At 37.2% G+C, this 27,891-nt stretch overlaps 1 protein-coding gene across 4 annotated transcripts in view; it reads right to left on the reverse strand.

Annotated features, from left to right (window-relative positions):
• adamts7 (a disintegrin-like and metallopeptidase (reprolysin type) with thrombospondin type 1 motif, 7) overlaps nt 1-27,891 on the reverse strand; it is a 610,954-nt gene that overhangs the window by 568,395 nt on the left and 14,668 nt on the right. For all 4 annotated transcript variants that reach the window (XR_012382728.1, XM_073907369.1, XM_021478001.3 and 1 more), the window contains 5 exons: nt 23,363-23,540; nt 22,735-22,919; nt 16,930-17,013; nt 3,442-3,566; nt 2,973-3,122 (listed from right to left, as the gene is read on the reverse strand). Coding sequence is in view for 3 of the 4 variants with exons in the window: in XM_073907369.1 (XP_073763470.1) it covers nt 2,973-3,122; nt 3,442-3,566; nt 16,930-17,013; nt 22,735-22,919; nt 23,363-23,540 (722 nt within the window). In the remaining variant the exon portion in view is untranslated. The remainder of the gene's footprint in view (nt 1-2,972; nt 3,123-3,441; nt 3,567-16,929; nt 17,014-22,734; nt 22,920-23,362; nt 23,541-27,891) is intronic.

Below are 27,891 nucleotides of genomic sequence, written 5' to 3' on the forward strand. Positions count from 1 at the left end.
TGGTGAGGACCCGCGGAGACAGAGAGAGCCCGAAGGGGAGGGCTTTGTATTGCCAAGCTCGACCTTCAAACGCAAACCGCAGAAACTGTCGGTGGAGAGGAAGAGTGGAGACATGGAAATACGCGTCCATCAGGTCTAATGCTGCAGACCAACCCAGAGGACGAACGCACCGGAGGATGCGCTTCTGCGTTAGCATTCTGAACGGCAGCTTGTGCAGGCAGCGGTTCAAAACACGCAGATCTAGGATTGGCCGTAACCCACCGCTCTTTTTGGGCACGATGAAGCGTGGGCTGTAAAACCCGCTCTCCATCTCGGCTGGAGGGAGCGGCTCGATTGCATCCTTCGCCAGGAGGACAGCAATCTCCTCTCGCAAGACAGGGGCGGACAGGGGGCTGACCCTGGTGAATACACACCCGTGACTTGGGGGGCCGTTTCGCGAACTGAATCGCATAGCCGAGTCTGATTGTGCGTATGAGCCACCGCGAAGAGCTGGCCCGCGCTAACCAGGCAGGCAGAGCTCTCGCTAATGGACTCATCGCTACAATCGCTGACGTACCAGCAGTGGGGCAGCGCGGAGTGGGTGTGCTGATCCGGGAAGCTCGCGGGTCCCACGGAAAAGCTGGAGGTGAGATATTTGCTCTCACTCCAAACCCGAGCTCCGGAGGGGAGGCTCGAGGGGTGGGAGAAAGGAGACCGTCCTCCCAGCGCTCGTGAGCCACTGGCGAAACGCACCGAATCTGCAAGCTAGAAAGCATAGCGTCCCAGACTGGCAGATTTCGGGCTGTCACATCTGGGGAAGTGAAAAGTGCCCTTTCATAATGTTTTCATGGCAGTAAAAAGTGCCGTTGGAAATGGGGCCCCGCCCTCCAGCGGGGAAAGAGCAAGTTCCCTCTTCTCCAGATGGCCTGTCCCAGGGGCGCTTCGCGGTCCGTTGCCGGACTTAGCGGCGTTCTGGGCAGGGGGGCTGCCTGCTTCCGAGGTGCCCGACGCGCTCGCTTCGCCGAAGGCGTGTGCGGGGGCGGAGCAGCTCTCGTAGGCGGGCGCCTTCGGCGAGGAGCAGGTATGAATGGCACGGCGGGCGGAGCGGGCTACGGACCGCCGATAAGACATCACCCACCAACTGCTCTCTCACCGCCTTGAATTCCTGGGTGAATTCACAGACAGTGTCGCCGAACCTGGCTGGGGATATGGGGAAGTCAAGAAAGCAGACTTTGTCGACTTTGCGCATATCAGCCAGGGGTGGCGCTCCTGGACCACTAATGTGGACATCGTCCTCCCCAACGCACACGCAGCGGACTCAGTAGTCCGAAGAGCTAAGTCGGCGGCGGTGCGAAGCTCGTAAGCCTGGGTTGGACCCACCCTCGTGCAGCTCGGCCAGCGCCTGCGCTTGGTAGCGCTGGTAGGTGGCTATCGCATGCAAGGCGGAAGCAGCCTGGCCCGCAGCTATGTAAGCTCTAGCTCCGAGGGAGGTAGATAACTTACAGGCTTTGGATGGGAGACGAGGCGAACCCGCCAAGAAGAGGCGCCGCGGATTTACCGCCATCGCGCACTCAACCTGAGGAATCGCCACATACGCCCTGGCTGTTTCACCGTCAAGAGTGGTTAGGGTGGAGGAACACGCAGCACGAGCAGAAAAAAGTGCTTTACAAGACCGCGTGAGCCTACTGTGCACCTCCGGGAAGAAGGGAACGCCCCTCTAGTCGGTCCGGCCGCGGAGCTGGGGGATAAACCATCTCCAACCCACGGCCGAAGCAGCCCGGGAAAGCACGGCTAACATGTCCGTTTCAGGATCCGTAGTGACAGCGCTCACCAGCCCGAAGGGGGCGAGCGGGTCTGGATCATCATCGGACAATGAAAGCCCACCCTCCGATGCCGCGGTGGACATCTGGTCTCCGGTGTCATCGGGCGTAAGGGCTACCATCTGTTAGACGGATCGCTTCCCCCGCCCGAAGCTTGGATGGAGCGCTTAGAGGAGCGGGAGGTCCGCGGGCCCGTGGGCGACGGATTATCTCTCGCTGAAACCCTCAGATCTGCCCGAGTGCCCGCTGCAGAGCAGGGGACAACTGGGGTGGTTCGCCCTTTTGCAAAGGCTAACCGCGATCTTGCGCAACAGTCATGGCATCGCAATGACGACATGAACTGCCCGCGAGCAGCGCATTAACATGCTGGACCCCCAGACATGTAACGCAGTGCCCGCGCCCATCATCCGAGGACAGGAAACCACCGCATCCAGAAACGCACAGTCGGAGCGCCGTCCTGATGAGGACGTGCTGCACGACTGTGTTGCTCTTTCTGTGAAGTTTGCAACTTTATACGCACCGCTCTGGAGGACCGGACCCAAAGAACGCCAGGCAAGGGAGAAACCCAGCTCGACCGTCTGCCACTGCGTGTACACACTCTGGACCGGGAGAATGCTCTCGTTCGCTCAGAATCGCTGGTCACAGCAGGAGGAACCCTCATCGACTCGATCAGAAAGTCTCTGAAGCGAAAAGGATAGCGTCTGCTGGCGCCAGGTGAGCTTATATACTCAGTTGATTGCTTATGCCGCTCACCTGCGCAGGCTTGCGCTGCCAATTCATTCTTAATTGGCCCGTTCAATACTCTTTCAGACGAGTAGCTTCTGAACCGAACCTCCCAATGCGTGGATTTTACAATCAAATCCACTTATAGTGCTGAAGTTCCCCCCGAAGGGGAACTCAAACCAACCGACTACTGTAAAACCCAATGAGTTAAGGCAACTCAAACCATTTGAGAAAACTGATTGCTACAAACCATTTGAGTAAAAAAAATCTATATAAGTACTGTAAACTTACTAAACTTAACTCATTTCAGTTGATAAAGTTGACTGTTGGCTTTTACAGTGTAGGAGGGCTAATAATTTTGACTTCAACTGTATATTTAAATGATTAAAAATATGCATAACAAAAAATATACGAACAAAACAACAATATATGAATCATGAAAAATCTTACTTGTGGCCGAGTTCGTGAGCGATAGTGAATGCCAGCGGCAGGCCTGTGTCTTCATTGATGCTGCAGCTGCGATGAGGTTGACACATTCCTGCCACATGAGACAGTCCCAGTGTCTCACATGGCTTATTAATGGCAGCACAAATGTCTTTTCTAGGTCATGGAAATAACACATGCATTATATATGTTGAAGCAATGTAAAACTAATAATTAGATGTCATATGCTGTACACGGTGCAAAAATGTAGGGTTTCACACAATTCATTCATATTGTGCCAACCCAAATTAATTAGTAAGCACATTTAAGTAGATTAGACATAAAATAATTAAGTTGTCCTAAACAAAACTCAGTATGAACAAGCAGTGAAAAAAAAAAAAAAAAAAAAAAAAAAAAAAATATATATATATATATATATATATATATATATATATATATATATATATATATATATATATATATTTGAGTGCATTACCTAGTAATCAGGACAGCCACGTCATGATGGACTGGATGGTCATCGTCTTTCATATTGATGTTTTTCTGCCACTTACAGAAGCTGTGCAGACTGTTGTCTGCATGATGGGTGATTTTCAAATCCTCCTGATAATAGATAATCATACAATTATTAAATAAGTAGTACATTGCAAAAGTTGGAACTTTAAAGTGTGAAATATAGCACAATCTACAATAAATGTTTAGATGAAATGACAAAAATAACATATTACAGTCAATATAGGCCTTTTTTTTTGAATATGTCATGTCATTAATTTTCTTTTTGGCTTAGTCCCTTTATTAATTAGGGGTCACCACAGCGGAATGAACCGCCAAATTATCCAGCATGTTTTACGCAGCAGATTCTTTCCAGCTGCAACCCATCACTAGAAAACACACATACACTCTCATTCACACACTTACACTATAGACAATTTAGCTTACCCAATTCACCTATAGTGCATGTGTTTGGAAACCCACGCCCACACGGGGAGAACATGAAAACTTCACACAGAAATGCCAGCTGACCCAGCCGAGGCTCAAACCAGCGATCTTCTTGCCGTGAGGCAACCGCACTACCCACTGCACCTCATCAATATGTGAAGTCATTTAAAAATTAAATCATGAATAGTAATGAAAAGGCAATTTAAAAGAGAAAAAAGTAATTGGATTCCCAAGTTGAATTATAAGGTTTTATCTAGACAATATAAAGAGCAATTCTGACAGCCGTTTGCATTTCAATTTCCCTAGTTTTTCCCTTTTCTATTAGCTTTTTTTATTTGATTAATTTTAGCCTCTCTAATTAATTTTCTGTAATCAGTTAAGGGTAAAACCTTTATATGCTCCCTCTTAGCCAAATAATGAGAAAAAAACAAATCTCATACCACAGCTATGCTGATGACACTCAGATGTATCTAGCCTTACAGCCTTATGACTACAGCCCCATTGACACCCTCTGCCAATGCATTGATAAAATAAACAATTGGATGTGCCAAAACTTTCTTCAGTTAAACAAAGAGAAAGCTGAAGTGATTGTGATTGGGAACAGAGATTAGGTTCTCAAGTTGAATGCGTACCTTGGCACTAAAGGTCAAACAACAAAAAATAAGGTCAAGAATCTTGGTGTGACTCTGGAGTCAGATCTGAATTTCAATAGTCATCTCAAAGCAGCCTGTAAATCAGCATATTATCATCTGAAAAACATTGCAAGAATCAGACGCTTTGTTTCCAGTGAAGACTTAGAGAAACTTGTTCATGATTTTATCAGCAGTAGGGTGGATTACTGTAACGGCCTCCTCACTGGCCTTCCCAAAAAAACAGTCAGACAGTAACAGCTCATCCAGAACGCTGCAGCCAAGATTCTGACTGGAACCAGGAAATCAGAGCACATCACCCATGTTAATGTGGGTTGGATTTAACTGAATGAACTGAACTGAAATGGTCAAAAAAAAGTTAACATCATAGAATTTCAGCCATGTTTGACATATCAAGAGACAATCAACAGCAGTGCATTCTCCAGCGCAGCTAATTTGGTCACACAAGGTACAATTTACACTACACTGGAAAAAAAAAGCTTTAATTAATTAAATATATATATATATATATATATATATATATATATATGGTTCACATTAAAATTTTATCACCTGACCCAATGAAAAATAAATTATTTGCCTTAAACCAGAAATGCACAATCTAGGGCCCACAGGCCAAAGTTGGCCCATGGCAACCTTTGATTTAGCCTACCATGCTATCTAAGAAGATGGGGAGAATGGGGATGGTTTAGACTCCAGATTGTCGTTTAAAATTTTATGTAAACCTTTATTGGCTTGTTTTAAGTGTTAAGCTACAAAAAAGCTAACTAAAATTTAATGTTTCAATTGAAATGGTTTAAATTAATCATATATTTAGTTTAAAATGTATATACTATCACCCGACGAATAGATGACAATGCAGAGACTTTGGTGAGCGACTAGTGTATTCAGCACTGAACTACGCTGTTAAAAATGTGATTGTTTTTATTGCAAGACGTAAAGTAATGCTTTCTATTTATTTCTAAATATTATGAAATTAATTAGAAAATTATGCTGGGAAACTTAAATGCTTGGAAACTTAAATGGCTCTCAATGATATTTGGATTTTATTCCTTTATACGAAAAAGTTTGGGCACTCCAGAGTTAAATAATATTTTTTATCTCGATGAGAACAATTTTATATAACCTGGTGCAAAGCATATTTTTCTTGTTGACGAAAGGACAAACAACAAGATATAGCTTTAATCAAACCATCAATTCCCATAAAATGTTCATTCATCCAATTAAAAATAAATAATTTGCTTTAAAGAATATATATTTTTAAGGCCATGAAAGCACAAAGCATATTGTAATGATTGCTGTATTTAGAGCAACTGGCTACTACAACTAACTTAACTGTTTAATTAATCTAAATGGGTAGTAGGGTGTTAACATTTATTGTGCATAACGTACAATTAACAGCACGTTATTGAGAACATTTGTGCCCCGTACACATGGCACAAAAGCATTAAGAGCATGTCCAAATCCACTTTCGCCATTTTAAGGATGGAAAACTACACTTTGTGCCCCAGCACATGGTCTAACAGGGTTGTGCACATCCTCCTAATGAATTTTGGGTGTGTTTTCAAGCATAACATGGATTAAACTAATCAAAGTCTCATCTTACATTCCCTTCAAGAGTCAGTGGCGTCGCACCTTGGCGCATTTGCTCTTTACATGGCGGACTTAGTAAGTGTAAAAAGTGAATGCTTCTCTAGCCAGAAAACAGTTAAACAGACCATCTGCAGCACGAGGATAAAGAACGAGCCTCCTCCATTCAGCCTCTTTACTTTCTCTTTTCTTTACTCCTTTACTTTCATGGATAAGGAAACAGAGTTGTACACACTCCACTGAAGACATCCTTTAGCCTATATATTTAATTGTGTTCATTAAGGGCAAAGATTTGCTTCAAAACTATCATGCAAGATCTGGATTTGGTACCTCTGAAATCTGATCTGGCACCTGATTTTACCGATCGCCCACCTCAAGTGACCTCTTCCTCCGTCCGCTGTTTACTTTCACTTTCTTCCGCGACTCCCCTACCCTTTTCACTTTCTTCTGCGACAAGACAACCCCCCACTCTTCACTTTTATCCTTCGTCTGCGATACCCTCCACCATCCAAATCCAAAAATTATTTTTTATATGTGAAGATATTTGTCTATAGCTGTACATCACGTGTATGTTAAGCAATGTGTAAGCGTTTGGACCAGCATAAGCGCAAAACTAAAGTACTCTGCACTATAATTCAGACCAGTTTTTTATTGTACCTATTGTACTTTTGCTAACTATTTAGTCTGAAACATCAGATCTTTTCTATGTAAAATAAAGCAATACACAAAATGTAAAGTAACCCTTTTATGGCTTATGTCGCAATTGTTATATCATCACAATTTCCAATTGTTAAAACAAGAAAAATTGAAGACCATCTAATTATTTTTGTGAAGATTTGCTTTTAATTAATTGTACAAAGTTTGGCTGCTATGAAGCTTTACTGTCTATAGCATTCCTCCAAAAAGTGTGTGATGAGGCTATTCAATAAACTCAGTAAATAGTTGAATCGTATTCTTTTATTTTGTCATGTAGTTTGGGTTTGTCTAGCTCTTCCTCTTGTTTGTCTTGTCTTCCTCTTGCCATGTGTTCATTTGTTGATGTTTCTTGTTGTTAATGGATCTTTTGCTGTATCCGTCTCCTCCTGACTTCACTGACACTGTTTTCATGTATCATATGTTTTGTTCTCAATGGGTGTTTCAATCAGGAGACCTCTTTGTTTGATTATATATAGCCCTTATGTTACCATTGTTTTTGGCTATCTTTGATGTAGCGCATGCAACCCGCTGTTAGGTCAGCCTGTTCATGTCCCTATCATGTCTGAATTCAAGATGCATTACACACACATACACAGTCAGTATACAAAAAGTTAATAGCTACATTTATACTGATTTCTTATTTTTTGGATGTTTGTCACACTTTAATGTTTCGGATCATCAAACAAAGTAGAATATTAGTCAAAGATAACACATCATGCATTTTTTAAATGAAGCTTTTTATTATTAAGGGAAAACAAAATTCAAAAACACACAGCCATGTGTGAAAAAGTGTGTGCCCCTAAACATAAAACATAACTAAACAAAAAAAAAAAAAAAAAAAAAAAAAAAAACAGAACTAATAGTTCTGGGGGGTATTCCAGAAAGCTGGGTTAACTTACCATCTGCTAAAACCTAAACTCTCGGTTGATTTACCCAAAACCTGCTTACCGCGAGTATGTTGGTTCCAAAACAGGTGACAAGAGTTAGTTAAATCAACCTCCTGAAGATAACCGCGGGTTAATGCGCGTGCACGGCACACACCTGAAGGCATTTTCAGTAGATCGCCGAATTCACGAGTCACCATAGAAAGTCACGGTGAGAAAAAAAGGGCAACGCACTTTACAGAGGCGAAGCTGGAGGTTTTAAACACAGAGATTACACATCTGCTTCAACGAAGGAAAGAAATATAGAATAAGAAATAGATAAGAAAATAAAAAATAAATAATAAGAAAATTTATTAATTGATTAAATTACACATGTCACCCTCCATTTTATTGTAATGATAAATTAAACTACTCTTTAACATCCTTTTTGAGTATGTTGTGTAACCATTCATGCATTTAATTTTCCTTCCATTAATTTCTTAAGGCCACAATATGTGTATTGACTAATAAGGCTTATAGAAATTGTAATCTTTCTGGAGCTAGAATTCTGTCCAAAGTCATTTAACACAGAAACATTATCATAAAAGGTAATATTTAATTACTGGAGCTCTTTATTTAACACTCTAGAATATTCTTTCTGACATGCAGCTAAAAGAAAGAGGCCTGTCTAACTGCTGTGTCCTATAATAAAGGCTTTTCAGTGGTTGAGTTTTTGACTTAAACCACACACTCTGTCACTGTTGTAAGTGATTGTTGTCAGATAGCTTTAAGTTCTTTTTATTTTGCATGCAGACGAAGTTCCTTCTGCCTCAACTAACAAGCAGTGTAAGAATTTTCTGCACTTTTCCATATTTGAATATTACTCTTGGATCACAAAATCTTTTATCTACATATTTAAATTCTAAAGTAGCTGTATAAGGTCCATCTTCAAAGATAAATAAAGTCACATGAGCATCAACTTAAGGTGAGAAATGTATATGAAAAATATGTTACACGTTTAAAGGTGCGTGTGTAAAGCAGTGTACAAAATCATTCATTTTATTTCAGGAAATGAAGAAATGAACAGACCAAACTATTTGATTAAACATAGTTTTTTGACTAATTATATTTTTTTTAGCACTCTTCCATCTGTTTTGTCTGCTTGGGTCACTGAGATTTCCTCTGGGTCAGGCTGCAGGTACGTGTCATCGTATAAGGCAGAAAAGGGTATCTTTTGTCCTCCAGCAAGTAACAATGTAGTGCCTATGATTCTATTGTATAATACAAATATAATAAAAATAAACATTGTGTTAAGCAACATTTGCTTTATAGTTTTTTTTTTTTTTTACTATATTTGTATTATACACTTGTATCATTATTTCCTGAAAATCAGCCATTTAGCCTCAACATAGTGATGAGGTGGGGTGTGTGATGAGCTGGTAAGTGGAAGCAGTAAAGAGTTTAATAGTTGAAACATCAAAAGATTAAGGATAGAAAATTAAGTTGTACCTGCACACTTATACTTTGGACAAATTTTATATTATCAGTGTCCTTTAGTGACTGATGGAGCTTTAAAATCGGCTGCAATTAATGCACACAATAGCATTTAGAAACCCTGAAAAAAAATTATATTAAAAAATGTAGGTGTGTGTGCGTGAATGTATATATATAAGAACGACGTCCTACATCTTAAATTAAAGATATATTTTCCTACAAAAGACAAAGCTGCCACTTATAATATTATACAGAAATGTGAGGGTGCAGAAGGAGAGAAAAAACACACAATCTTTATGTGAGATTCGAACTCACTCCGTTGTGCGCTCCGTTGTTCTTTATCGACGCACTGTCCACTACTCTATTCCCGTGCTCTGAATCTTCTGTGTAATGATACGCAGTGATTTATGACCAAGGAACTGTACGAAAGTGTAAAAAACAGTTCAGTGCCAGGCGTACTGTACAGGTGGTCCTACTGCCACATTGTACAGTTGCCTAAAATGCCGACGCGAATACAAAGAGCTGCACTGAATGTTTTTTATGATAAGCGCAGACCCGCGGTTTGTCACATTTGATTTCAAAAAGGTTTGTTAAATACATTAACATTATGAATTTGGTTATGAAAAAAACTATGCACTTATAACCCTCTCACAACGAAAAAACTTGTATTTGTGTGTCCATATCCATAAATATTCCCATCAAAAGAGCATGCATTGCTCAGTAAACTCTCTAAAACAGACAAACTCTAAAACATAGCAACTTACTCTCTGAACATAACCTGCTCCGGAGCAGGTTATCTTCAGAGAGTAAGTTGCTATGGCTACTTAACATACCCAGAAGTTACCTCCGATTTTGGAACCAAAGTTGAGGTTATCCACCTACATACTCTCAAACTTACCCGGGTATGTCACATAACCTGCTTTCTGGAACAGCCCCCTGGTTTATCACACCTGAGTTTAATTCTCCAGCAACACCCAGGCCTGATTACAGGCACACCTGTTCCCAATCAAATATGACTTAAATAGGACCTCTCTGGCAAAAGATCCTCAAAAGCCGGACATCATGAAGACAAATCACATTCAAAAACAAATGAGAAAGAAAATCATTGAAATCTACAAATCTGGAAAAGGTACTAAAGTCATTTTTCAAGTTTTAGGACTGCAGTGAACCACAGTAAAAGACATTATCTGCAAATGGTAAAAACATAAAACAGTGGTGAACCAGGAGTGGCTGGCTGACCAAAAAATTAGCCCCAATGCGCAGCAACAACTCATCCAAGAGATCACAAAAGACCCCATAACAACATCTAAACAACTGCAGGCCTCACTTGCCTCAGATAAGGTGAGTATTCATGACTTCACCGTAAGATCAATACTGGGAAAAAAGGCTTTGCATGGCAGAGTTCTAAAACAAAACCCACAGCTGAGCAAAAAGAACATAAAGGCTCTTCTCTGTCTTGCTAGTAAACATCTTGATGATCCCAAAAAACTTTTGAGAAAATACTTTATTTTGAAACATTTTGGAAAGTTTGTATCCTATTTTATGTGGTGTAAAACTACAGAATTTCAGAAACCGAACATCATATCAACAGTAAAATAGGGTGGGGTTAGTCTGATGGTCTAGGGCTGTTTTTCAGCTTCAGGACCTGGAAGACTTTCTGTGATAAATGAATCCATGAATTCTGCTGTGCACAAAAATATCCTAAAGGAGAATGTTCGGCCATCTGTTAGTGACCTCGAGCTGAGACAAACTTGTGTTCTGCAGAAGGACAGTGATCCAAAGCACATCAGCAAATCCACTTCTAAATGGGTGAAGAAAAAATAAATAAAGACTTTTGATTGGCCTAGTCAAAGTCCTGACCTGAATCAAATTGAAAATGATCTTAAAAAGACAATTCATGCCTTAAAAACTCCCCAATGTGGCTAAATTACAACAATTCTGCAAGGATGAGTGTTAACAGACCCCGTGCAAGTTTTCAAAAATGTTTGTTTGCTGCAAAGGGTGGCCCAACCAGCCTACTAGAAACATTTTATGGAGCGCTTGGTTTGGGCAGTTAGCCCAAGTAGTAGAGCGAACGAACAGGATCACACCGCTAGTCTCCGCTCACATGCTCTAGCTGCTACAGTTTATCAGTTCAGTATGTTTACTATGTTACATACCTGACCTCTACTGGTCATGTCTTTCTTTTGTTAGACCATTCTGTGCTGTGCAGCGTAGTACTGCAGCACTGCATGTGGTCACGTTCATTCATTTGTGCATTCTCAGTAGCTACATATGTATTAGGCTTAGGGGCAAACTGTTTTTTTTTTTCATTTTGTTTCCCCTTTATAATAAAAACCTTAATTTCAAAACTGCATAAATGAATAAGTCAAATATGTGAGCAATGTGGAGAAAAAAAATAACAAGTGCATATAATGTGCTTCACAGAAGGCTTCAGTCACATGATCTTGAATGGGGTCCTTCAACTGGTTAAAGTTAATCATGGAATTGCAAACTTAGAATTTGCATATAGCGTCACTCCAGGGAGCATGGTTTTTACTGACAAAGTTTCTTATGTTTTTAGAAATATTAGGAAACAAGTGATTGCCATTTACTAAAATAGTCACTTTTAAAATTTGGCTTAGGTATTTATTAAGAATTTTACAATTTTCTTTTTAATTAGCAAGAGCTGTAATTTATTGAGTGATATGCTTAAGATGGTCACACCATAGGGCAGTTTTGATGTTTGGCTCAAAAATGTAAAAAATGTTATTTAAAAAATATTCAAAATTGTTTTTATTACAGTTTTTATAACAAGAGGTCCATTGAAGAAAAAAGCGGAACCATTTACTGCATAAATTTCATCATATGTCATCTAATACTAATAATTTTAACCTAAAGGGCACCTTTTTTTTACCCCTTTTAAAAGATTTTACCTCTTCTGCAAAATTTAGTTTTCTTTTAATAAATTTTTTTAAAGTCTTTTGTGTCTTAAGAATGTGTCTGTAAAGTTTCAGCGGGAGACCTAGATAGCCTATACCTATACCTTTCATACCATTCAAATTTTCTGCTTTGAAATCAAAATAGCTGTTTTTTGGCCCAAAGTTCCCACGTGCCTGTCAGAGTGTGCCTTAATCTCTGCCTCAGCTGCGTCAGATAAACAGCACAGTGACAGACATGAAGGATGCAGATCTTGTGTAGCGTTTGTGAGAAATAGGCATGGTGACAGAAAACATATCAAATCCACCTTGTGTGGTGTTTTAAAACAGAAAAATGTTTAGACCAAATAAATATTGCTAGTTGAAACTGTGCTTTTTGCTAGATGCTTTACCTAGACGCGCTTTACCTGAATAAAACTAGCTGCCCGAGCTGTGATACAAACAAAATCTTATTGGTTATTTTAAAAAAAGTAGAGGAGCTAATTGAATGTTCTACCATGTCTTCGTGCTTTAGTTTAAATTATTGCATACAGTGAATAAAGCTGCACATTTCATGGCACTTCAGGGGACTTTTAACAGCCTTTTACACAACGTTTTTAGCCCAGTAAACCTTTCATATGTTTTGCCAATTCATTTACACTGAAGACGCATAAGTCTGATAATGGGTTACAAAGTGGAAGTTTTTGAAAACCCAGCTGTTGACGTGTAAACACCCGAAACAAGTTTTTGAAAATGATGATGCGTGCATATGGTACGTGTTTAGAGGAGAGTAGATTAAAGGCAAGTGTGAAACAACAATGAAAGAATACATGGTAGTGTTTGTTAAAGCTTCACATTCACTTCACTTTACACCCGTCATGAGAGGTACATTATTTTACAAATGTTTCACACAAACCAGCAGAGACATACTGGTGGCATGTCATCACTTCCTTACAGAGATTATTTACTAACAAAGTAGTAGCATTACATACTGACCTGGCATAGGAAATACAGGGATTTTTGTTTACGTATTTGTGTAAATGGAGATCTTTTTGAAAATGTTATAGTATAAAAAATGTTTTTAATTCAAGGAAAAAAATTTTGTTTTGGCTAAATTGTTGATATGGAAACGTAGCCTCAGACTCCATCCAGGGGTCACAGATGCTTACAGTATGTCTTTTCACATTAAACAAGCACTTGGCAGTGCAATGAAGTAGGGGTGCAAAAATGGGGTTTAAAGTATATATAGTGCATAAGGGGGGCTTTTGCATGTGGGGGCATGTAGGGAGCTATTTTTAAAATCTTCTTTATTAAAAGTTTCAGTTACACTTTATATTGAGTGTCCTAAACTATGATGTACTTGCATCAAAAATAAATACAATGTACTTACTGTGTTCTTGATGTATTTAAAAACACTTGTGGTGCCCATGAGTTGGGATCTGGGTAGTGTTATAGACAGTTGAGGCGATATGAGTAGGTTGACAAATATTTAGTCAAGCATAAGTACAATGTAAAGTAAATAATATTTGACTACATATTGTTTCAAGACACTTCTATACAGCGACATTTAAAGGCTTAACTAGGTTAATTAGGTGAAAAAAAATATATAGCTTAAAGGGGATAATAATTTTGACCTTAAAATGTTTAAAAAAAAAATTAAAACTGATTTTAATCTAGCTGAAATAAAACAAATAAGATTCTCTCCATGAAAAAATATGAACAGACATAGTGAGAAAATTCCCTTGCTCTGTTAGAAATCATTTAGGAATTATTTAAAAAAGAATAAAAAATTCAAAGGGGAGCTAATAATTCTGACTTCAACTGTAGAGCAAAACAAATAAACATATAGTGAGCTATAAGGTATTTTTAGGTACAAACCTCTGAACAACATCCTTTATGACAGTGCTGTGAGCTGGTTATTGATTTGTGTCATTTCTAGAGTTTGAAAAGCAACACAAACAGCTCAAATCTTTTTTGAACAAATAATTGGGTTATTTACAGGTGTGGCAACCATATTTACCGAAAATGTGTCTAAACAAACTGATTAACAAGTTGTTAACAAGTATTTAGAAGCACATCGGTGATGTGTCTCTGTTCTTCAGATGTGAAACCAGCAAAACAAACCAATGTCTTGACAATTGTTTCCTAAGTCTTTTGTATTTTTATGGGTTTAGCAGTCTGGAGGTTAATAATAATAATAATAATACTTTGAGTACAAGTATCTAATAACAGTTGAGCAAATGCATGATTTTATCCATGTTTCTTGCTTAAAGAAACAAAATGCTGGGTTCCACAAAATTCCTTCTTGTTATCCCAACACGAATCTATTAAGTTAACTTAATTAATTTTACAAATTTAGGTGGATTGAACGTAAAACAATTCAGTTATCCCACATAAAAATTCAGCTCATTTAAAATGTGCTAAAATAAATAAAATAAAGCAGCAACAATAATTTTTGAGTGAATTATCAATCATAATCATAAACAAATCTCAAGAGTAAATCCTGTACATACAATGTATTATAGAGTAGGATAGAACACTTGACGTGTTGTTGTTGTTGGTGTTATTATTATTATTATTATGTTTTTCATTATTGTTCATTACCTAGTGTTAATTTGCTGTCAAGCAAAAATGCCACTAAAATAGTTTAGGTTTATGCATCCACATGCCGACTAATTCTTACTATAGATTTTAAGTAGACTGTTAGGTTGGATTTAGGGTTAGTGTAAGTTGACGTGTTCTTGCTAAGTTTCTTCTAGTCAGTTAAATATCTGTTTAGCAGCAGTATCAACAGATATTAAGCAGACAGTCTACTAATACTCAAATGGACCATCAAAATAAAGTGTTACATCAAATTGTACCAATAATAATGATTAAATAAATTTATAATTTATGAACTTCTCTTTAGAATGCCTTGTGGGACTATTATGGTGAATTTTCCCCCACATAGTTCACCCATGAATTTCTGTCATATGTGAAAATATGGAATCTATGCATGTCAGTAGCTTTGTTTCCATTCAAAAATGCTAATTAAATTCATGCGCAAATCTGGAATATCACATAAAGACGTGCAAATAAAGCAGCGTTTCCATCCAGCGAGTCAAAGAGGACAAAATCGTCACTTCCTGATTAACTGGGACAAACATCAGCAGTAAAAACGAAACATATTTTAGTAAGAGTAGCTGAGTGAATCAGAAGACAATGCCAAACACATAATGAGTTTAAAGCCGTGAGATATGGGGCAAAGTCGCTCTTGACAGTTCTGGAGATAATAAATAGAATAAAAACACTGAACTGATGCTGAATAGGTCAAGGAATGAACAAAACAACATTTCAGATTTTTTAAAATGTGCTTAGCTAGCTGGTTTGTCAATTCACACACATTTATCATCACATAATTTCTTATAACAAAATCACATGACCTTTTTTAATGTGCATACTGGAATTTGTTCAGTAAAAGTGTTTCCATCGTAGTTTAGGAGCATCTTTTCTTTTTGAACAAAAAAGTTTATCCTATTCAGTTATGCACATACTTTTTTATGCACATTTCCAAAACTTAAGCGTGGTTTATACCTCTGTGTCGAGTGATCGGCATGACCCATGCCGCATGCCTTGCGCGTTGCTGTGCATTTATACTTCAGCATGCTGTTTGTGTTGCTCTGACAGTAAAACTTCCAAAACGCTAGTTAGCAGTTTCATGTCCCTCTGTGTCGAGTTTTTTCGTTGGTGTTTTATTTTTTTTAAATGCTGCCTTAATGTACAAGTGGCTTAAACGCACTCATTTTGACGTGGGAACTGGTGAATGTGCAACAACTTTAATCTTAAGGTAGACTCAAAACAAAACTTTCCACCTGGAGCTCCTTCATGGGACTCAACACTTGTAAGCACTCGCTTCATCGAGTTCGCTTGACTCTCAGTCCCGCCCACACTCATCAGCGCTACCAAACTGACCAATCACAGAGCTTACACTACACGTCGTTGCAACATCTCGTTACATTTTTCGAGAGGTGCCCGTTAGTGTCAGCATTAGTCACAGCGAGGTCTATGCGAATGCAAGAAGGCTGCACCAGAGCATTCATGTTCACTTGGCGCTGAAGTATAAATCAGCCTTTATGCTCATCTTGGCGTTTTCATCAACCAATTTATTATGCGCATGTGCAAAATGCACACATAAATAGGTGGACAGAAGCATAGCTATTGGTTAACATTCTTTAAAATGGCTTCTTTTGTGGTTCTTTACCAAAAAAAAAAAGAAACACACAACCACTGCAACCACTTGAGGGTGAATAAATAGTATATTTTTTATTCATTCATTTTCTTTTCGGCTTAGTCCCTTTAATAATCTGGGGTCGCCACAGCGGAATGAACCACCAACTTATCCAGCACATTTTTACACAGCGGATACCCTTCCAGCTGCAACCCATCTCTGGAAAACATCCACATACATACTAATTCACACTCATACACTATGGACAATTTAGCCAACCCAATTCACCTGTACCGCATGTCTTTGGACTGTGAGGGAAATCAGAGCACCCGGAGGAAACCCACACGAATGCAGGGAGAGTATATTTTCATTTTTAGATTAATTACCAGTTTAACACATAAAAAATAAATAAATAAAATAAAAAATCAGGAACATAAATTAAACTGAATTAGGTGATTCATTCCTGCATTTAAAAAAAGCCGGCGTCATTGGCAAAAGCTCTCGCTGTGTGTTTGTGTGTGTGAGACCATAGTGCAATACATCTGTTTCATACCCCTGACGTTGATGCAGAACGTCTGCTATGTATTTTTAGACCAAATGTCTCCATGGCTGATAAGTCATTTTACTTACCTCGTCCTTTTCCAACAGAACAAGACGCACAACAGCAATGTTGATGGCATTTCCGATGCTGGCATCTCGAAACAACCCAGCCACCTATAAAACACAGCATTTTCACATATGTAAATGCAATCTAGATTTGAAGCCATATTAAGCAGTATAACACTCTACTGCAGTAATGTATACATTCTGGAGGAGAACTTCATTAAAAACAGCCATAATTGGTAGTTTATTTATTTATAATCACAGATCCTTAAAGGGCGCTTTGATGAAAGGTCGAATGCAGAGAAGAAAAAAACAAAGGTCATAGAAACACTTCAAGAGCACTTCATATTGACTGATGCGCCGATATTGACTTAAGAAGTTTAGCACGAAACAGATTTTCTGTTGCTGAGGTACTTAGATGTTCTGCTCTCGTATCAAAACTCTCCTTGAGGTAAACGTGGTTTGAAATATATGATTAAAGATTTTCTGCTTCTGTGGTGCTTGTTACAAAATGTTCCAGTGAATTAATGAGGCATCTTTGATGAGGTCTTTTTGAGGTGGTGCAACTTCTGCCGACATTAATCTGACCTTTGATGAATCTGCGGAACACTCAAAGCCTGGTTCACTTGATCAGAAAACCTTGATTTATCAGGTTGCTCAAACTCGTTGGTCATCAAGCCAGCATGGAATGTATTGGTGAATATATTTATCGAGGTTAGAAATGTTGCTACAACCACAAACGCCTAGGGCTGGGGTAAAGAAATAAACTTATCATTAATTAATCATGAATGTCTGTTCATGGATTGGTAAATAACTATAAATATGCATTTTTAGCTTGTAGGCCTACACACAAACACTGTTTTTTAACCATTCTATATTTTGTCTGCTTGGCTGTCAATTATTCCACTGTAAAAAATGCTTTTCTTGCTTAGACTTTGTGTCTTGTTTCTAGTCCAAATATCTAAAATTTCTAATATTAAGAAGCATTTTCTAGACAAGCAAAACATATTTTCTTGTTTGGAGAAATAATATGCCGATATTGGGTGAATTTTCCTTAAAACAAGCAAAATAATCTGCCAATGGGGTAAGCAAATTAATCTTGTTTTTTTCTTTTGACAAAAGATTAATTTCACAGACTTGGGGGTCCAATAGCCACCGATAAAAAGTATTACTTATTAATTAAATAATGTAGATGCAATTTGTGTATATTGATTATGAAATTTCTTCAAATACAAAAAATATATATAGTTAAAAACTCCTTGCTCTGTTAAACATCATTTGTGAAACATAAACAAAAGGGGGAAAAAAATCATAGGAGGGCTAATAATACTGACTTCAATTAGATGCTTTGTATCATTTTGTGGCTGCATCCTCTGAAGAGTGCACTTGAAGGTACCTGCGTCATGTAATTTCAAAAAGATTTGAAGGCTTCTTCAAATGCAGCCTCCAAATGTGTCCTTCATTTCCCAAGTAATGACAGACACAACCGGTGGATACTTTGTGGCCTTGAACATCCCAAGATTAATTGCAGGCTGATAACAGCAGGATGTTTTTTTTTTTTTTTTACAACAAAACTCTGGAGTGCAGTTCTAAATGTATAATGTATAATGTAAACATGTTAATATATATATATATATATATATATATATATATATATATATATATATATATAGTGATTTTATAGACAGTTTACATTTTTATGTGTACACGTTTGAATCAATACATGATAAACATGAAATTAAATATATTTCCAGTTTCCTGAACCTTGTTTTGCCATCAGATTACTTAGTATAAGTTTTAAAATCCCTTAAATAAAAAAAATAAATAATTACAAATTGTGTTACTGTTTATTAATGGCAGCTAGGTGAGCAGATCCTTGTCCTCTGTAGGCTAGATCATCTAATTTCAAAATGTTCAGTTTGACCTGTGTGAACTTCGAAGGACTTACCTTTGAAGTTTGCATCCTTCAGAGGATGCAGCCTCTGAAATAAGACACCGCATAGGAAATGGTACATAATAGGAATTCCAGCATCTTGAAACAGTTTGTTGGTGTGTTACTATGGTCTACTCTGTGTTTGTAGCACCTCACATAGAAAATGTGTGGAGCATTTTGAAGCACAAAATGCGACAATGAACACCCTGTGCTATTGGCCACCTTAAGACTTGTTTACAGGAATAATGAGACAAAATTACACCATCAGTAACATTTCATCACCTGTTGTGTTTAGTCCCTAAATGTCTTTTAAGTGTTGTGAAAAAACTGGCAACATTAAAAAGTGGTAAATGCATTACTGTTCCAACTGTTTTTGAAAGGTGTTGCAAGAATCAAACATTAAAGTAAAATAAATTTAGCTGCCTGACACAAATCAAAAGCATTATTCCTCCTATTACATGGCTACTTGCCACAAAAGTAAACAATTAGCCACAAAACATTGATCTAAGCATTATTAAATGCATAACTCTTTAATTAAGCAAAGCTTTTCACGAATAAATGCATTCGAGTGATTCTGAGATCTACTTCCATTTATGCCATCTGTATTGTGATTGGCTGAATCATTTCCCTATTGTACTTGCACCGCATAATAATAATATTAAATAGGTTGGAACATGTTGCACTGTGCTGTTTAAGACGCTTGAGCTTCTGACCTGCTCATACATAACAGGCAACAATTTAAGCACGAACTGGGGATTTTGTCACAGATCTTGGAAATCTGTCTGCGATTACAAATCCATCCAAAAGCCATACAGGGTTTAACCGCATCTATCACATTGGGAATTAATGTCTAAATAATTACAACCAGCTCAACTACACTTATAAAACGTCCAATGCAGCAGCAATGACTTTATAATGCCAGCTCTACACCCCTGTTAACTCATGATGTAAGCAGCAGGACAGGCCTACAAGCTGCCTGACAGGAAACTGAGGATAATGGAATGCTTCCCCTTTATAGAATGTTCTTCAACACCATCCATGTGTCTGGAATGGAAAACTTTTTTTTTCCTTTTTCCCTGAGGGCTTTTACTTCAAAAACAGAAGCCAGACAGAGTATATTTTGGAAAATGTACCTAACAGACTGAATCTGTAATCCAGTCAGCTGATTTGGATCCAGTTCAGAAGCAACTAGCAGAATGAATGAGGCCTGAAGGCACATTGATGCCATTTGAGGAGAAGAGAGTCAGACAGAGATATTAATAAAAGGGTGTATCTGTATCTGATAAGGTTGCAACTGACACACAACATAATTGTTTTTCTTATAATTATTTACTTCAACAACTGAAGCATACTCTGAGCTTTAAGCAAGGTGGAATGCATACTAAAAGTGTGCCTGAACACATAATATAAACGAAAATATTAGATAAGATCCCAATATTAAAATATGAAATCATTTTTTATAGAAAAATCAAATCTAATAACCAATTAGAATTTGTTGCATGACTAAACCTAAATGTCTAAACTTCATCTCTCTGGCTATTTACATATTTTGTGGTGCTTTATGGGAGCCTGGGAGTTTTGGCAAGATTTGTTTGTTGTGATTCACTAATTAGTGGATATTTGTTTTCTTTGTTTTATTCACTTTCCTGAGGGGTATTGCACAAAAGCAGAATTAAGAAAGCCAGGACAGCAGAAAAAGCGTGAATTAACCTAGTTTAACCCTTGTTTGTTGGGGATGTTTTCATGCACTCTGGGGTGATTTTGAGGCTTAATTTGGCTTTTTCTGTTTCAGCAAATAAAAAATAAAAACTTGGTGGCAAATCTTATTTTGGCACATAACTTGGGAAAATGCTTTGGATTTTTTTATCTAACAATAAACTAATAATTAAAAAAAAAAATAATAATAATAATAAATTAAAAAACTAAAGATAAATAAATAAGCTCAAAATTTTGGAGCAAATGTACCACTCTTTCGTTATGCTGGTAGCATTTTTTTGTGTGCAAAATGTATGGAAAGGCCAAAATGCACACACATTTAAAAAAAAATTCATGCACATTTCAAAACACAAAACTGAGTAGGATAAACTTTTTATCTGATAAGAAAAGGTGCGCATATCCTTCAATGGAAATGCTTTTACTGAATAAATTCCATAAATTCTCAATAAAGTCCAGAATTAAATTCCAGTCCACATTAAAATTGTTGTGTTTTTGTTTTAAGATGTGTGATGATAAAAATAGCATTAATAAGCAAATTTTGTCTTCTGAGGTCCAATTAATTTATTATATAAGAAAAATATTCACGCAGCTTCTCTAACCTGAATTGAGTGAATTCCATTTGTCTTTGTCTTGTTGGCTGGAAAAGCAGCATTATTCACAAATATTTATGCAATATTCCAAATCTGTGCATACATTTTATTTGCATCTTTGGATTGAAACATAGCTATTGACTTTCATTATAATGGCATTTTTTTATTGCAAAGCAATGACACCAAAAATCATGAAGTCTTGATTGTTGGTGTTTTTATTATTATTATTATTATTATTATTATTATTATTATTATTATTATTATTATTATTTTGCTGTTGGAAAGAAGCCAAATTTGTCATTTTTACAGTTGATCATCCGTTGCAGTGCAAAAAAAAGTTTCTGGCATTTATTTAGAGTTTGAGAATTAAATTAATGAAAATGAATCAAAAGGAATAATGCTATAAATACTGTATGCCACTAAAAGTGGAAGAAAATGATCATATGATGCTTTTCTGCTTTCTTGACATTTTACACCACTCCATGTGTAACTTTTAGTGTTTTTAAAATGATTTTAAAAAAGTGTTTTATGCGTTTAACCGAACAAAGAAATACACATAGGTTTGGAACAATGTGAAGGTTACTTAAAAGAGATTGAAATGATCCCTTTAAGTAATAAGTATGTGTACACTGCAAAAATTGATTTGCTTACTTAGAGTTTTATCTTGTTTCTAATCCAAATATTTTAAAAATTCTTAAATCCAGAAACAATTTCTAGACAAGGAAAAATATTGACTTGTTTTCAGAAATACTAAATAAAATTAAGTTAAACAAGCAAAATAATCTACCAATAGTGTAAGCAAAATAATCGTATTTCAAAGTCAAAACAAGATTATTTTGTGGATGCCATTAGCAGATTATTTTGCTTGTTTTAAGAAAAGACTCACTTAATTTTGATGTATATCTTTTCTGAAAACAAGCCAATAGTTTCCTTGTTTAGAAAACGTATCTGAATTTAGGAATGTTTAGATTTTAAACTAGAAACTAGACAAAAAGTAAGTAAGAGAGCATTTTTTGCAGTGTGCTATATAAAAAAAGACATTTGGTGTTTATTCAAACTAGGCTTTTACCACATATCATAACGTACATAATATATTGAAAAACTTGGTGTTTTAATGCCCTTACTGCATGATGAATGCCCTATCTGCAAACTCAGGTGATCGGGGGTGAGGTGTGTTCCTTATTTATTATAAGGAACCCCCAAGAACCCAAAAAAAAACAAGGTAAAATATTTTTTTCTCCTAAAACAAAAATTCATGTCATAGAGGGTTAACACACAAACCCCCAGTTTGGCCAATGTTGATGTAATCTATTATTTAAAGAATAATAGGTTGAAACAACACATTTCTAACGTTTTATTTAAAGTACAATAGGTTTAAGCAACACACGTCTTACATTTTGGGGGGAGACAAGCTAATTGCTTTATTTTCAATCCACTTAAATTTGGGAAAAAGTAATAAGTTTACTTAATTCCTTCATGTTGGCCCAACAAAATTTGATTAAATGGAGCCCAGCATTTTTTTATTGTAATGTTTATAGTGCTGCTTGCCTTGGAAAATATCATGAACAATGCAAAGATATGAGTGTTACTCACAATATTCATGACAGAGAGCACATAGCTCACAACTCCTTTGCTTCCATGGTACTCCACCATTTTAGGATCAGCCACTACCAGAGTCTCTACCCACTTCTCAGTGCTTATCGAGCGCTGTCGAATCCGTTTGCGCTGCTGTCGACTCTCCCAGCGCTCCCTCTGCCTCTCAAACTGCTCGGCTCCTCCTACAGACAGCCAAAATGACATTGAATGATGAACTGAATGATGGGATATTCATCTAGAAAAACACAAAGACTATAGAATACACAAGACATGTCACTCGTATAGTTTTGAATAGGGAAAAGTGAACCATCAATGTGGCGAATGAATCCCCGCCTTCTAGTACAGGGGCAATATAGATTGACGATTCTCCAGGGCAGGGGTTTAGACCAGGCGCGAGTTTCTGCAGATTTTGTGTGATTCAGATATTTAGACATGAAACTAAAGACTTAGTTGTTGTTAAATTTTGATGCTGACTCCTATAAAAAAATTTAATTGTAAGCTTGGCAAGTAATTTTGAAGAATTTGATGTTTTCTCAAACAAAAACAATGCCTCATACAAAGATGGCCGTCGAGTAAAATGACTTGCCTTAAAGGGACTTTGAAAGACATTTGTCTGAAATCTAACCTTTGACCCCACAGGTGGCGTTTGCTGTGTGCTCTCCAAACAGCGGCTGCACCAGCTGGCGTTCAGACTGGACAGCGTGTCGTTTATAGATGGCATGAGCCTGTGTTGTGGACTCTTCTTGCTCCTGTTCCAGTGGACTAATGAAGAACTCCTCCTCTGAAAGCTTGAACAGCCCTGTCTACACAGAATAAAAGGTCAAAGTAAAAACATGACACAAAATTAAACCGCCACATCGTCACCGTCTCACTTCACCTCAGTTGTAATTAGAATGTGATATGGTCTGAAGTTCATTGAGAGTATTTGAATGTTAAAAATGAGTAAAATACATTTATTCAACGTGCTATTTCAGGACATTAATTTAAAAAGATTGTAGAAATAAAGACCTGAATCCATACTTGCTTTAACCACAAATGAGGTTCCTTGTGGTAAGCAAACAGACCTGTCACAATCACCAGCGATCATAACTTCATAGATCGCTGGATCTCTCTCCCCTGCTGAAAAATCTAGCCTAAACCAGCCTAGGCTGGGTGGCTGGTTTTAGCTGGTTGACCAGGCTTGTTTTAGAGGGGTTTTGGCCATTTCCAGGCTGGTTTCCAGCCATTTCCAGCCTGGTCTTAGCTGGTCAGGCTGGGAGATGGCCAGCTAAAACCAGCTTAACCAGCCTAGCCAAGCTGGAAGTCCAGCCAAAACCAGCTACATCCAGCTTAAACCATGCTGGTCAAGCTGGTTTTAGCTGGATTTGGCTGGTCATTTTCCAGCCTGACCAGCTAAGACCAGGCTGGAAATAGCTGGAAACCAGCCTGGAAATGGCCAAAACCCCTCTAAAAGGGGCTGGTTTAAGCTGGATTTTTCAGCAGGGTCACTATAACTCAAGGACTACAATTCCGCCATTTCTGGACTACATTTTCATACATGCACTCCGGCTACACTCACACATGCTTCCTCATCTAGACTGATTGCTCGCCCCACCTGAGGATTGTCAGAGACTGATTGCACACACTATTTAAGCAGCACACTCACTCACTCACTCCCATTGCCAAGTCTTGTTATCTGTATAGTAACACTACAATGCGGTTTCCTAGTCTTGTTTCCCGTGTTTTGACATTAGCCTAGTTTATCCTTTTGTCCTTGTTTGCCGCCTGCCTTCTGACCTCCTTGCCTGTTATTCGACTACGATTCTAGATTGTCTGCATATATCTGTTTACACCTGTATAGACCATTGCTTGCCTGACCACTGATTAAACCTGCATTTGGATCCTACTTCTGTTGTTTTTGTGCACTCCCCATGGTTACAAGGCCCATGGCAAGCCGTTTTGACATTTAATGGCCCGTTTCCACTGAGTGGTACGGTACGGTTCGGTTTGGTACGCTTTTATGGCCGTTTCCACAGTCAAAAGGCGTACCGAACCAAACTGTACTGTACCACTTTTTCGGGACCCTTTCGAAAGGGTCCCAAACTGCAGAAAGGGTCCCAAAAGGGAGAGCTACACGCGTAGCTGAACACTATTGGTTTACAGAGATACAAACAAACCCTGTCGTCGTCATGATAAACAGCCACAAAGCCATAGAGAAGAGCAGATTTACCCTGTGCCTGCGTAGTTTTTTACGAGCTAGTCTGAAGCCCGAGTGGTTTCGCTTTTTTTCGTTGCGCTCGCAGTGCGTCTCTATCTGAAATAAGAAACTTCTTGAGCTGATGATAATAACATGCACTTGATTATTGACAAGTTTTGGAAACCCGATCCTGTGAGAAGCTGACAAACGCGAGAGTGACACATTCAGAAAGAAAACGACAAACGCAAGAGTGGAGCGCGGAAAAAAAAAAGGCGAAGCCAAGGAGCACGTTATTTCTTCAGCAAACGTGAACAAACTGCCTTGTTTTAATCTTTATTATCACCTTTTGGACTTATATGAACTGGGAATGATGGAATGACTCTCTAACAGAGGCTTCATGTGCTGCTGAAGATTATAGACACAGATGAGAGGTTTGCTCTGACTGTAGGCTATACTTTGTGTTGTTTTGAACCTAATTAATGACGAAATGTCTGCTTTGTGTAGTTCTTCTGTAGTTGGTAACATATCGGAGACTGTAAGGGTCTGTATGTGTTCATATATGTTCATTTATTTATTTATTTAATATAATTACAGACGTTACAGTAGGCTATTTCGCACCGTCATTGATCTGCAGTTATAATCAACTTATAATCAAGTTAGTAATAAACATTTATACACAAGTATTTATGTGTGTAAAGCATCTGTTTTGTGAGAAGTGCTTTTCATATGATATGTGAATGACCTGTGCAGCTTTATTGTAGACATTTTCTAGAGCGAAAATGAAGTCGACTGAAACTTTGTCATACACCACGCCCACAAAAAGGGTACCCTTGGTAGTGGAAACGCAACCCTGATAAAGGTGACCCGTACTGACCCGAAACGTACCGTACTGTACCAGTCAGTGGAAACAAGCCATAACCTATAACCCATACTAGTGCTTATTTTTTTACATACTAGTATATTATCCATTAAGTATTAGTGCTTATTCATTAGATACTTCTGCTTATTTATTAGATACTACTGCTTATTCATGCTTATTCATTAGATACTAGTCCTTATTCATGTGATACTAGTGCCTATTCTTTAGATACTAGTGCTTTTTCACAAGACACTAGTTCATTAGACACTAGTTATTTTATAGTCCTCATTCATTACATAGTACATATTAAATAGAAACTAGTATCAATTTAATAGGTACTATTACTTATTCATTGGGTACTAGTACTTATATAGATACACTCAAAAAAATCAACTATTCATGTATTGGATTTACAAAATAAAAATTTGTCAGATTGAAAAGAACAAATCAAGTTTACGTATGTTAAATGATTAATTCATGTTATTTGAAACAGAATCAAGAAATAATCAAATTAATTTGATCAGAACATGTTGATTCAATGAGACTGAGACGCTTCAAATCGACAACTCTCACTCTGGAGAGTCACTTCGCGCATATCAGTAGGTGGCGGTAGTGCGTTTGGATATCACCATACGAAAACAACAAGAAGAAGTGTGTTTTCGGCACAGTTTGGGAATTGGTTTTCCCAAGAGCTTGAATGTTATGCATGTTATGTTGTTGGCTATATGTTTCCTATACATTTTATACTTTTACATTTTGAATAGGAGTACCAAAGTGAAGAAAGTTGTTTAAACTCAATTGGTAAAAAAAATTATGTTAACGTCCTACAGGTATTACTTGGAGATCAGTTTTCCTAAGAGCCAAGGTTATTTTGTTGGCTAAATGTTTCTTATACATTTTATATTACATATTACAATTTTGGATATTATATAACATTTTGTATCAGAATATTAAAGAAGAAATTTGTTTAAATGTGATTGGTGCCTGCTAAAGGCTATAATAAAAGAAATATATATATATATATATATATATATATATATATATATATATATATATATATATATATATATATATATATATATATATATATATATATCAATGAGTCAATTAGTTGCAAAGAAGTTAGACTGACATATTGAAACCATGTTTTATCTACAAATGTGCTTTGTGTTCATACAACATGTTCAAAGCAGTTCAGGTTTACTTGATTGGATTAGATGCATAAAGGGTGCCACGATTAAATCATGTTCATTCAACATTTTTTTTTTTTTTTGAGTGTACTAGCTTTTTATTAGATAATTTTACTCATTTTAAAAGTGACTAGTAACTATTCTGTTGTTACAAGTAACAAATTACATACTTCCATTGATTTCTATTCGAACTGTCATTAAGATAACTATTCAGTTTTGACTTTGTGACTTTGAGTATGTATTCCAGCTGGGACTAGAACATATGTATTATGTACTAGTAGTTAATCATTAGGTTCTAGTATCTATTTAATTAGATACTAGTACCTAACTAATATATACCAGTACTTATGTTTTAAATACTATAGTATTAACTATTAAATAGCTAATAGTATCTAATGAATAATTACTAGTAATCAATAAGTACTTATTGATTACTAGTAATTATTCATTAGATACTAGTAGCTATTTAATAGTTATAGTGCTTATTAGATACTAGTACTTATGAAATAGATACTACAACTTATTTAAAATATACTAGTACACATTTATTATTCTAGTACTTGTGTAAAATGTTACTAGTAAAAATTATTTTACTAGTGAAATGTTTAATTGAACTCTACTTTTCCATTTAGACTAGTTATAACATAAGACCGGTAAAAAAGCAGTTAAAAAATGTAACTAGTAGTTATAAAAGATACTCGTGTCTAATAAATAAATAAATACTAGTACTAAAAAATAACTATTGTCCATTTAATAGTAAATAATATCTAATGATTTGGTACCAGTATCTATTTAATAAGTACTAGTATTTATAAATGAATACTTGTATGTAATGAATAAGTAATGTCTAATACATAAGTGCTAGTATCTATTAGTTACCAGTAACTAATTAACAGATACAAGTACCTGATGTACCCCATAAAAATATG

This window comes from Danio rerio, chromosome 7 (assembly GCF_049306965.1).
Source record: "Danio rerio strain Tuebingen ecotype United States chromosome 7, GRCz12tu, whole genome shotgun sequence".
Lineage (NCBI taxonomy): Eukaryota > Metazoa > Chordata > Actinopteri > Cypriniformes > Danionidae > Danio > Danio rerio.